Genomic DNA, 12,424 nt, shown 5'->3' with positions numbered 1-12,424 from the left:
CTGTGGAATTTCCACTGGAGTTGGTGTCCTCTTTACGCACTTTAGTATAGAGTACATTAAAAATAGGGCATTTAGAAGAAAAACTATTATACTGTATCTTTAAATATTCATTCAAAGTGAAGTATTTTGGGATGTTGTATAAATACTTGAGGTTTTAATAGCTCTGATAAATATTATCTAATTGTCTGTTCTCTTCTTTGGTTGACATTTATATCCAGTATATAAATTTGAAATACCATGAGTCTAACTTTAAACTATTAAGTAAACTAGTTGGTGAATGTCTAGCTCCATAGAATTATGTCTATGGAGAAATCTCTTTTATAGTTAAATTCTTAGAAGAATTTGCTTTCCTTATGGAACAAGAACTTTTTTCTACTTACTAATAATGAAACTCAGAAAAACTGGTCATTTCTCCTTTTATACATACATTGCTGGGATTCAGAGCCAAATCTATTGATCAACTATACCAATTACATTAAGTTGGTAAGACCTACATATTTATGATCTATTTTTCTTTTCTTCTTGTACAATTTTAATTTTTTGTACTCCTGCTATTTTTATCTATCTCTGATGCTAATATTTGTATCCCCTATAATCTCTCTCAAACAACTGATGAAATAAAGTGGGTTACAAATACATACATACATGACTCTTTCAGAAAATTTAAGAACTTCTAATACCTGACAAAGTTTAATTTTGGAGACCAGGATAAAAATCTGAGTTCCTATTTTGTGTCACCTGCAGGATACTTTATTGAGAGGAAAAAGAAACAAAGCTCCCGATGGATGAGGCTGAATTTTGATCTCTGCAAAGAAACAACTTTTGAGCCCAAAAAAATGATTGAAGGTGTGGCCTATGAGGTCCGCATCTTTGCCGTCAATGCCATCGGCATCTCCAAGCCCAGTATGCCTTCCAAGCCTTTTGTTCCTTTGGGTGAGTCAAGAGAGATGTGTCTTTGTCATGGGAATCATTGCCCCAGATCGTGACTGCTTCTTTCTGACCTATAACTGGAGCAGACCTGGAGGCCTCTTGAGTGGTTGGTGAACCACTTGAGGAGGTTGGAGGTGGTTCTGAGCAATTTTCTGTCTAAGAAATTAAAAAAACAATTTTGGTAGAGTTACATATCTTCATAATGTAGGCTCTGGAATTCACTACCAGAATTCCAGTGACAGCTGTGGGTGGCTCTGGTTTCTGCGCCCCTCTGAAGACGTGTTGCTGAACTCACTGACACATGACCACTCTCCATTTGTCCCTCTGAAGGTATAACCCAACACCTTGGTGCCAAAGCGGTAACTAAAACAAATGAGATCTGTTCAACAAAGCACAGTTGAAAACCAGGCTTTGTTTTACAGTCATTCCTTAAATGTTATCTATGAACCAAAAATGTCAGTTCAGCAGAGACAAAGCAACAGACTGTTAAAAAAGAAACAGACTGTAAGAGGTCTTCACTATTTGCACGTTAAAATTAGAGAGTTATAAGAAATTTACTCTAGATCATTAAATCCCAAACTTTGACTTTTTCCAACTTCCTTGGGCCTCCCAGCTACCCAAACCATCCTCCCAAATTGGAGAGAAAGTGTGGCAGCATTTCTAAAATTTTCCATGTCTAGCAGACCTTTGCCTGACGCACAGTATATGCTCAAGAAGTCAGGAGTCTTCATTAAATTTTATTAAGACGTGGGTCTTTTGTGTATATTTTTGTTTGCCTCCCAGCTCATTTTATCACCATTCCTTGTGCCATAATTCTGTAGTTAATAATGTCTTTTTATCTGTGTCTTTTATCTTTGAAGCTGTAACCAGCCCTCCTACTCTTCTGGCTGTTGACTCTGTAACTGACACCACGGTCACGATGAAGTGGCGGCCCCCAGACCAGATCGGTGCAGCAGGTTTAGATGGCTATGTGCTAGAATATTGCTTGGAAGGAAGTAAGTACGATTCGTAGTGAAAATGAATACCTGCAACAATAGGTGAGATATGCTCCCCCCTCCTTTTGTTTCTCTTTCTTGGGAACTCATCTCCTTCTCACTGAAAATGACAATAAGCCAAAGGTCATCCTTCTAAAATGGATAAAACTGTAGCCCTTCTTTGGTACTTGAGGCTAACAAATTGAGATCTCAGAAATATCCTAGCTAGGCTGCCCAATTGGATGATCTAAGACATAGGAGGAAGGGACGCTGACACAACTTCAGGGACTTCCATTTCTTTAGTTGGTGGAATTAAGTTGTACCAAAGCAAAATAAGAGTCTAGTTAGGATGAAATGAGTTGGAAATTCTAAACCCTATACTGAGCAGAGAGGTCAGCTATCAAAACAGCTGCCTATTTCTGGGTGATAAAGAGACTGTAAATTTGGCTATCTGATGATCAGCCACTGCCTTCTTAAAAGGAGAAGGGGAAGGGGAAAGGGAAAAGGAAGAGAAAAAGGAAGAGGAAGGAGAAGAAGAAAGAGGAGAAGGAGAAGGAGAAGGAGAAGGAGAAGGAGAAGGAGAAGGAGAAGGAGAAGGAGAAGGAGAAAGAAGAAGAAGAATAATTAAGGACAACTTTCAATGTTTAAAGGAAGCAGTATTAAATTCCACATGGTGTAAGAAATAGTTTCAATGTGTGGCTTGGGTATATAAACATTTACTGGCTTAAATTTAGGAGCAGAAGAGAAACAGGAAAAAAATTGCTAGTAGAAATAATAGAAAAAGAGAAAATGATGCAAGAAAATGTGGGCCAGAGTGTACCTAAAACCAAAAAAGATGTGAAATTCACTGAAAGCATTTCGTGTCTTTGATTTCCTACTTGTCATGATTTGAAAAATGTGTGATTCAAAATGCCCCAGTTCTGGCCTCAGGCTCTATCTTAGGTGATGGTAAACCATCCACCAGGGAAATGCGTTCATATCTCCACATATGAAGGGCGAAGACATAGCCCCTAAGAAAACTCTTTGAACTCCAAACTTGAACATGGATCTTACTCATATGAAGCAGAGCGAGACCACAGAACACATTTGGGATATCAGGAGCGTGAACATAAATGCACCACCCCAGGAGGAAAACCTCTATGCAGACGAAACTTCCTATGAAGAGAAAACTGCTGAGAAGAAATTCCCAGCCCCTGGATTGGGGCTCCCGTGAAAATGACCACCATTGGTTGGGAGGAAAGAAGAGGAGGGGGTATGAAGCATCATGATACCAGTCGGTTCCATTTACAGGTGCTGCACTCACAGAGCACTACGCTTATTTTCCCAGGGCTTAGAGAGCTACTAACACAAACCAGTGGGGACATTAGAAGTTCTCAGAGTTATCCCAGCATGGGAGGAGGGCAATGTCACTCATGCAACTGGTAAATTCTTGGGAGCTTCAGAATATGGTTTATTCCCATTCCACTCCCCTACCCTCATTTCAAAAAATCATGAGCACTTCACTCTGTTGTTTATATTGCCCAGCCAGCAGAATTTCCCAGTGTTGTGTGTGTTTTGGCTGCTGACCAAGAACCTTGTATGTATGTATGAAACAGAGCAAATTCTTTACTCTTTTTTTTCTGATAGGTTTAAAAAGTAAGAAGATACAGCAAAATGATAGATGGCTGTCATTTTGATGTTACCCACCTTAGATAAAATACAACGAAGTGTATTTTACATGATTTTGTGTGTGGTCTGTGTAGATATATATGTATATACACATATACATATGTATATGTACACAGTCATTATTATGTATATACTTTGCCACATAACGTTTTGGAATTAGCTTTCTATGGAACTTGTATCTTTCTTCTTGCAGTCTTTTCTTACTTCCCTTTTGTGGCTGCCCTATTCTTCATTCTCTTTTAATGGCTGTTGTCCTCCAGACTAATTTTTTGTAGTGTTTAATGCTTTTCAACATGTCAGGTTTTATTCTGTTAGAGAATTCTTTCTTCTGTAAGATCGTGTGTTGGTTTGGACTCTGCCTTTCTCTCTTTTTTTAATGCCTGCAGCATTTTACTCTGTTTTCTTCCTTCACTCTATTTCCTTCTTCTCTTTTGTCCCCCTCAATTGCAGTGGTTCAAATGTGAAGGGATCGGCTGTTTTTGTTCCCCTCTGATCTTGTTTCGTCCTGTTTTCTCTTGAAATTTTCTCCTTTACTAGTTCTTCACTCTTTCGTGTACGTTTTTTGTCTCCTATTTTCATTTTTTCATCAATTGTCTCTTGACTATGAAAATAACAACACAATAGCTCCCCAACCAACCCTTAGCTTAAAGATGTATCTCTTTTTCAAAATCCTAAGTAATTTTTGTCATCCACATGATCTCCAAGCTACGAGGATATTCTGGCTTCCTGCCCCTATACCCTGATACTCCTAGAAGTGTTGGAATAAGACAGAGGGGAAAATCCCAAGGGGCGCTGGGGACTGGGAGCAATGCAGTCCCTAGTCCCCTGATACCTACACAGTCATCACCCCAAACCATTGGGGTATGCCCATGACCACCCTCTGAGCCAGCAACGTTCACTCCACTCATGTGATACAGGCACCAAGGCAGGCTCGATTTGTTTTCTTGACCAAAAGCTTGTTGTCATGGCAACCTAAGGCTGCCTCCCCAGCTGCTGGGGCAGTTTTCATTTCCATTGAGAACTAGAGCCCTGATAAGTAAGACAGGGCTGGCCTCATGAGGGGTACCTTCACTCCCAGACTACTGCACGAGCCCCACCATTGGAGTACTCCATCTCCTGGGGACACAGAGGACCCTCCCAGGCTGGGTGGCAGGGACAGGAGTAAGGATAGATTGTTCCACTGTGCGCTGCTCCCCTGTAGAATCCAGGACCTGCCCCTCCTTTCTCTGTAGGGACTTGCTTTGTTCTTCTATACCTCTTGCTCCCTCAGCTGGAGGTGCCCCATCCTCCTTTCTCCTCCTCTTCTCTGTGCCAGGTGCCTCAGGACAAAAACCACAGTCTGAACAGAGCAGGCTGTGCCTCTCCTGAGGGACCCCCGCCTAATGTGTTTGGTCTCTTCCGTCACTGCTCTGAAGACACATATCTTTGCATACTTTGCATACTTTACTAACAGAGAATGCTGACTACTGATAACGATATTATTCTGGTGTGAAAGTGGGTGTCTTTAATTAATTTTAATGACGGATTCTCAAAGGTACATCAGCAAAACAGTCTGATGAAAATGGGGAGGCTGCATATGATCTGCCAGGTAAAGTATTCTATGAAAGCTCTCAAACTTTCTTTCTCTATGATAAAGTTTCTGGAATGTTCCATGACCAAACGTGAAGTATACCCACCTTCCACGCACCCAAAAGAAGTCCTTAGAGATGGAGGGGGAGGGCAGGCAGTTGAGTTAATAATGTGGGATCCAAGCTTTGTTGTTGTTGTTCTTTTTCCTGGGATGGGCTTACTGAATACAAACTTTTAGAAGCTGAAATACTTATTAGACATGGATGCTGGGTTTACATGCTCTTGATGTTGTAGACAAAGCTACAAAAAGCTTTTAAGAAGTCAGAATTTTTGATTGTGAAAGAATTGTGCCAACTCCTTACAAGGTCTTGGTTCCTGAGCTGTGTTTCCACTTTCCGTGGATATGTGCTTCTTTTCTTCATAAATGAGAGCCTGATCACATTGCCTCTGCTCATACGAATGTCCATAATAATAAACCAGCAGAGATAAAGTAGAGATGTTATATGACTATAATGGTTGGTATCTCATTTGTAAGAATAACATTTTCCTGTTTTTCTGCACTTTAATATATAGAGATAGCTAAATATCATGGTTACATCCATCATTATAAAACTGAATTGGAATAAAACTCCTGCCAGATTCTTGGGAATCATCACTGTTATGCAGGAGACCCTAGTATCTGAATAAAAGGTTTTTCAGAACTAGCAGAATCTGATTATCCTTCTTCCTGTTCTTTAAGTTAGCAGTTCTAGGATGCTTTCCATTTAAATATGAAAAATGCCCACCCACGTAGTCTGAGTCCGGGGGGCCAAATGATTTAATTATGAGTAAAATAGTAATGTTGAGTCAACTGTATTGGTTAGGGTGGTTTTTTCACTAAACATCGTTTCTCCTTTTTTTCAATGGCTTTTAGCTGAGAACTGGGTAGCTGCGAACACAGACCTGATTGACAAGACCAAGTTCACCATCACGGGTCTGCCGACGGATGCAAAGATCTTTGTGCGTGTGAAGGCTGTGAATGCAGCCGGTGCCAGTGAGCCTAAGTATTACTCTCAGCCCATCCTTGTGAAGGAAATCATAGGTAGGTGGCAAGGCTTTCAAACCTTTGTCTCCATTTCACGTTATTTACTTTTGTTATTGTTAACCCCTTTCTCAAAACTTCCTAGTTCATTGTCTCTCCTTTTGATATTTAACGACATCTCCTGGGAGTTAGAAATGAAGAAAACAGCTCTTTGCAGGCAGTGTGGATGTCAGCCCTGGGGTTTCTAACTTGGTATGAGGACCAGTTTGCCAGCCTCACCAGGTTCCTCGACACTGATGTTCAAGGGAAAGAGTGTGGATGTAGTTCCTACAGCAGCAACATGGCTCAGGCGGGTCTGCGAGGTCAAAACCATTTTCATAATAATGGGAACACAGAATAATCTGCTCTGAAGGGGTAAAAGCGGTGCCTCAGCATGGATCAAGTCAGTGCCACCAAACTGTTTTAGTCGTTCTTATCTTCCTCACCATCACGCACTTGCAATGAAAAGAAAAGGGCCAATTTTGCCTTGGAGTGTCCTTGATGTGGCATAAAATTATTAATGTTATGAAGCTTGGTCCTTGAGTACACATTTTTCCTATACTCTGTGACAGTGAAAAGTATGTATAAAGCCCTTGTGACTAGGAAAAGCCCTGGTGCTACTGAGTTAGAGGCTGAACTAGTGACTTTTTTCATGAAATTCTATTTTTACTTGAAAGAATGACTGCGTGACAGACAATGTCTAGTCAGACCGGGTACCTGGCAGACATTGCCTAGAAAACGAATGAAGTGAACCTGTCACTTCAAGGAAAACATTTTATAGTATTTGTTGTCAATGAAAAAATGTGAGCTTTTAAACAAAAATTAGAATTTTGGAGAAGTTGTATTCACCACCGTGGACTTGATGGCTTCCTAACACTTATAAACTGTTCTGATGAAATATGTGGTGATATTAATGAATGTAATTTTGGGTATTGAGTAATGGAATGTGTCAACGTTGGGAAAATCTGCAATAATTCAGTGAAGCACTATTTTCTAAATGACCAGTACATGTTAAAAAATCATGCATAGGTAAAAGGTACATTTAAAATGCATGATAGACCGATGGATTTTAATGTAACAGAGTATGAAAAGTTCTTTGAAATGTTTTCAGATACCACACTGCAGCTAACCTTTAAGAAACTACAATTTACCATGGTTAGTGTTAAAGCAAAGAGGAATATCTACAATTGTCTGAAAAATGTATTCACAGATAGAAGGAATACATATTTTAATAAACTTTTCTTCAAGCTCTTCAACAAATACAACATACTGCCACAGATTAAATGCAGAAACAAATATGAGACGCCAGCTGTCTCTATTTAGTCAGACATTAAAGAAGTTTGCCAAAATATGAAATAATGCCACTCATATCACTAATTTTTTGTTAATGTAAAATATGGTTGTTTCCATTAAAATGTTATTGAGATTATTATTTTAAATGACTAATTAATTAAATATTTCAAAATTTCTGTTTTTATTTCTAATGTGGTAAATATTGACAGCTACAGCCCAAATAAGCAACATATTTTTGAGGAGTCCTTGATAATTTTTAAGAGTGATGGGGTGCTGAGACCAAAAGGTTTGAGAATTACTGCTCCGGGGAAAGAACAGTGGACTAGGGACAGTGCCTGGATATCTGGGTCTGGACCATGTTCTGCCACAGACTGCCTGAAACATTTGGGAGTTAGTTAGGGGATGGATGGATGGATGGATGGATGGATGGATGGATGGATGGATGGATGGATGGATGGATTAGAACATGAAGCATGCATGTTTTCTTAGTAGATTCTGGTGACAGTCTAGATAACTTGACTCTTGTTTCCATCATTTACTAGCTATGTGGTCTCAGGCAAGAGACTTGATCTTTCTGAGCCTTAATTTCTTCATCTGCAAAAGGAGATAATAGTAACTTACCACATCAAGAGGTGTGAGAATTAAATAAATTACTCCATGTTGCTTGCCTCATAGAGTACTTGGCACGTAATAACCCTTTGTGTGTTAGCTCTTATTAAGATAAGGTTCACTTTGCTGCAGGACCTTGCTGAGTCTCCTTTTGATGTAGGTGATGTTGGATCTGCTAGCAGTTTCTGAGTGCAGACCGGGATCTTGTCTCGTGAAGCCGAAGAATGGAAACACCGACCAGGGAGAGCAAAAAGTTTTAAAAAGAGGGCAGTTTATTAGAGGCAGGAGAAGGGGTTGCAGCTCCCGAGCGGGAGGGGGTCCCGAATGGGGGGTGCACCCTGACTGAGGCAAAAGCTCTTACTTTTATACCTTCCCTTGCCTGCTTGGGGAAGGGGAGCTGTTTGAAGAAGGGAACTGGTGCCTTCTAATGAAATTCGTCTACCAGGTTTATTCTGCTTGCCCATCCTAAAGGAATTAGCAAAGTAACCCCCTCTTTATCTATCAGACCTGCTCCATTTGTCAGGCCAAAAGGAATTTTATGATTAACCTCAAGGCCTTGTTACATTATGTCCTGGAGCGAAGGAGTGATTTCAAAACCTGAAGTTTTAGGATATGTCTGTCTTTGTTTATTCCACCAGGGACCTCCCTGTCTACCTAGAGACATGCTAATTATCCTGTATCACTTTTCCTCATACAAAGTTAGGGAATTGAGGATCTCCAGGTTCTCTTCCAGCTCCAGCATTCAGTTATCTTTCTCATCATCATCATCTCTAAAGTTTATTGAGCACCTACTATGCTCAACCATTAGGCTAAATGCTTTACATGAACATCTTTATTTAATCCTCATAACAATCCTACAAATTGGATGCTGTCATCATCTTGATTTTAGAGAACCGGAGCCTGAGACCACATCTACGGTGTGTCTGCTCTAGGACGCAAACCCAGATCTCTGACTGCGGTCCCTGCTTCTAGGGAAGCATAAGGCACGAAAGGCTGACTCCAGGCTCTAATCCTGGCTGTGTCACTGAAAGCAAGTTACCTAAAGTCTTGTGCTTCCGTGTCTTTGTAAAAGCAGCACCTGGCCCCGAAAGTGTCTGTGAGATTCAAATTGGTCCCTTCATGAAAAGCATTTAGCCCAATGTCTGTCACATACTGAGCACACAGGTGATAAGACCGACTTCATTCCCTTTGACTCCCTGCTTCTGATGGGTGTGCAGCAAGATGTTCTACTTTCTTCATGGTGTTTAATTAATACATGGTAAACCTTAATGACCGTAGACTAGGGCTGCCTATTCTGTATTTCACTGCAGTTACATACAGAGAAAGTTACTATCAAATTCCAACAGAGTTACCTCAATGGCAAGTGCTAGGTGCTAAAACTTTTTTGTTTTGTTTTGGTTTTTCTCTGGTGAAAAAGACTGGGAAGTCCTGCCAGCTAATGTCATCTCTGTACATTTTTATGGAACATTCATTGGAGAATATAGTCACTGTTTGAAAACTATGAAAAATAGGTCCCAAGAGAAAATTTGGTGTTTTTCTATAAAGTTGCTTTAGGCTTGTCATGACAATAAAAATAGGAAGTTGCAGTAAAATCAAAGAGGTCAAGGATACATTTTATTGCGTTACACTGTTAAAACATCTCTTTGAAGAAAACATTTGGAACCTAAGCTACCATATATAATCTGTGAGAGGCACATCTAAGATTTTACTGCCGAGACACGAGCGGAAGGATATCCCAGTGAGCATCATGTCAGTATGCCAGTGTACAGCTATTTCCAGTGTACCATACCGATCACAAAACTGTGCTATTCTCCTCTCACTCAGAGCCTCCAAAGATTCGCATCCCAAGGCACCTGAAGCAAACCTATATCCGCAGAGTTGGAGAAGCTGTTAACCTGGTTATACCTTATCAGGTAATAACTCAGGGGTTGCTCACTTTCCCTTTCCAGTGCTGGGGTGTTTAAGAAGGAGAGGGAGATGCTCTAGTATTTAAGTTCATCATGAGTCAGGATTTTCTCAGAGGGTGATAGGTAAAGAACGGAAGAGATTTGGGGAGTGAAAAACAATCTCCTACTATAAAAAGAGAAAAATCTATAAAACCGTCATAGATTTTTCTTCTGCATGAGACACATGAGATCGAGTCTTGTCTGAAGCCCAGGGACCGTGGTGGGGCATGGAGGAAACCTCCAGGGGAACCCAAACAAGAAATGCTTGAAGATTCTTTCTGGTCCTGTATATCTATAAAACTAATCTTCATGTCAAGTCACGTTCTCAGGGTTAACAGTCAGGAAACCACATGTGCTTACTTCCCACAATTACCCCAAACCAAACTAAAGTCAATAAGGGGGATACCTGAAATTTGATATCTCGATGCTACTTAAATAACTGAGCATTGTTATTGTCATTGTTGTTATTGTCATTGTTATTGTTATTGTCATTATTGTTATTGTCATTGCTCCAACAAGAGAATCTGTTGTTTACAAGATTAACCAGGCTTTGACTATAGTAATTAGTTTCAGACAGCACACACACACACACACTCTGCACTGCCATACCCTTACTCACCTGACTCCTTTTTTGCCTCTGGACAGCCCTGTTTAACAGAACTTTCTGTGATGATGGAAATGTTCTATGTATGTGCTGTGCAATATGATAGCCACCAGCCAAATGCGGCTATTGAACACTTGAAATGTGCAACTAGGAACTAGTGCGAATTTTAAATTTTTCTTAATTAATTTTAGTTTAAAAAACTACATGTCGCTATATATCCCCCAGCATGGCCTTACGATTAGAATTTAGGTCCCTGTACACATTTGTGCATGCACACGCGTACACACACACACACACACACACACACACACAGTTCATTCAAACCCGTGAAAACCAGGCTTACTAGACCGTCCGTTCAGACCATCATCATTGCACTCGGGCCCACGCCTTAGAAAAGGCAGTTATCTTCCACATACACAGTGCATGAAATCAGAATGAAAGCCAAGCAGAATGTTACTGTAAACACAGCAGAGGAGGAAGGAGATGACTTGGCAAGGTTTCTTCCACTTCTCTCCTCCCAAAGCCTCAAATAAAACTGGGAGTTGGGACAAGGCAGGTACTTGGGATGAAAACCAGCCCTGGACAAGGGCTGCTCAATCATTTCTATCGCTAGGGCTCTGTTCTCAGATCTTGGGGGTCTGTGTATTCAGTTTCTGTCACTATGGTCTGGGGTTGGAAAGAATATGAGAACAGGGACCTCATAGGTATGGCATCCCAAGGGCTGCTCAGCTGCCAGGAAGGGGTGACGAGACTGTGCATGTTTGCATATTTGTGTAACCTCTAACGTTCTCATAAACATTTTCTCCTTTAATTCTAAGAAACACCTGCTGAGGCAGGAAAGGTTGATTTCCTTCTCCTCATAGAGAAGGGAAGAAAGTGACATTCAGGGAAGTTAAATGATTTGCCCAAGGTCACACGGCAAGTAAATGGAGCCCAAGAACCCATGCTCAAGAGCAGTCTATGTCTCCTGACACTTAATCCAGTGTTTTTTGTGACTCCATGTTACCAGACAACTCAATTTTTTTTCTCCAGTAGCTAATAGCATATTGTACATTGAAGGAAATTAGACCCGGAACTATTTCTCCATATCTTTAACAATATTGTTCTCTACTTTCCTTGTGCAAGTCTGAGTATGGCCAACCATTCTTCAAACTCTGTGGGCAGGGGTTTGATGTGTGTCTCGCACAGTCCGTATCATAACCTATCAACAAGCCACATTAGGCGCCTGTACAAGGGCTGTGCCTCCCCTGACTGATTTAATGCTTGGTTCCTGTCTGTGGGGTGAGACTGAGTGCTCAGGAATCCTCCGGGGTTCCTTTGTAATATACAAGTAAACCGAAACTCGTGTCCTTGAGTGTCCTTGATTATAATTTCTCCAAGTCTGCTCTTAAAGAATAGTTTCAGCAGCTAGAGAGAGCAGAGAAAGAATCATAGACAAGTGTGAAATAAGAGCACGGTACAGTGAATAATCATTAACACTTAGATAATATTAATAAAACACATAGTATACAGAAGCTTTCTAATAATGTCAGCCTTTATAACCACCCTGTGAGATACGTACTATCCTTGTTCTCGTTTTACAGATTGGGAAACTGAGGCAGAGAGTTGAAGTAACTTGCCCAAGGTCACACAGCTATTCAGTGGTGTTGTCAGGATCCAAATCCAGATTCCAGAGCCCCAGAACCCATGCTCTTACCCAATATGCTGTATTGTGCAGGCTTTGGAGCTAGAGAGACCCGGCTGGAAAGAGCTAGTTCTCGCACTTAGTTGC

General features: G+C 40.7%; 1 protein-coding gene across 5 annotated transcripts in view; it reads left to right on the top strand.

Annotated features, from left to right (window-relative positions):
* MYBPC1 (myosin binding protein C1) overlaps window positions 1–12,424 on the top strand; it is an 82,784-nt gene that overhangs the window by 55,775 nt on the left and 14,585 nt on the right. For all 5 annotated transcript variants that reach the window (XM_081059681.1, XM_081059680.1, XM_081059682.1 and 2 more), the window contains 4 exons: window positions 745–933; window positions 1,791–1,925; window positions 6,055–6,222; window positions 9,928–10,016. In XM_081059681.1, coding sequence (XP_080915807.1) covers window positions 745–933; window positions 1,791–1,925; window positions 6,055–6,222; window positions 9,928–10,016 — 581 coding nt within the window. The remainder of the gene's footprint in view (window positions 1–744; window positions 934–1,790; window positions 1,926–6,054; window positions 6,223–9,927; window positions 10,017–12,424) is intronic.

The sequence above is a fragment of the Rhinolophus hipposideros genome (assembly GCF_964194185.1).
Source record: "Rhinolophus hipposideros genome assembly, chromosome: 9".
Taxonomy (NCBI): domain Eukaryota; kingdom Metazoa; phylum Chordata; class Mammalia; order Chiroptera; family Rhinolophidae; genus Rhinolophus; species Rhinolophus hipposideros.
Note: the sequence above shows the minus strand (reverse complement) of the source record. Positions and strands in the feature narration are given on the sequence as shown.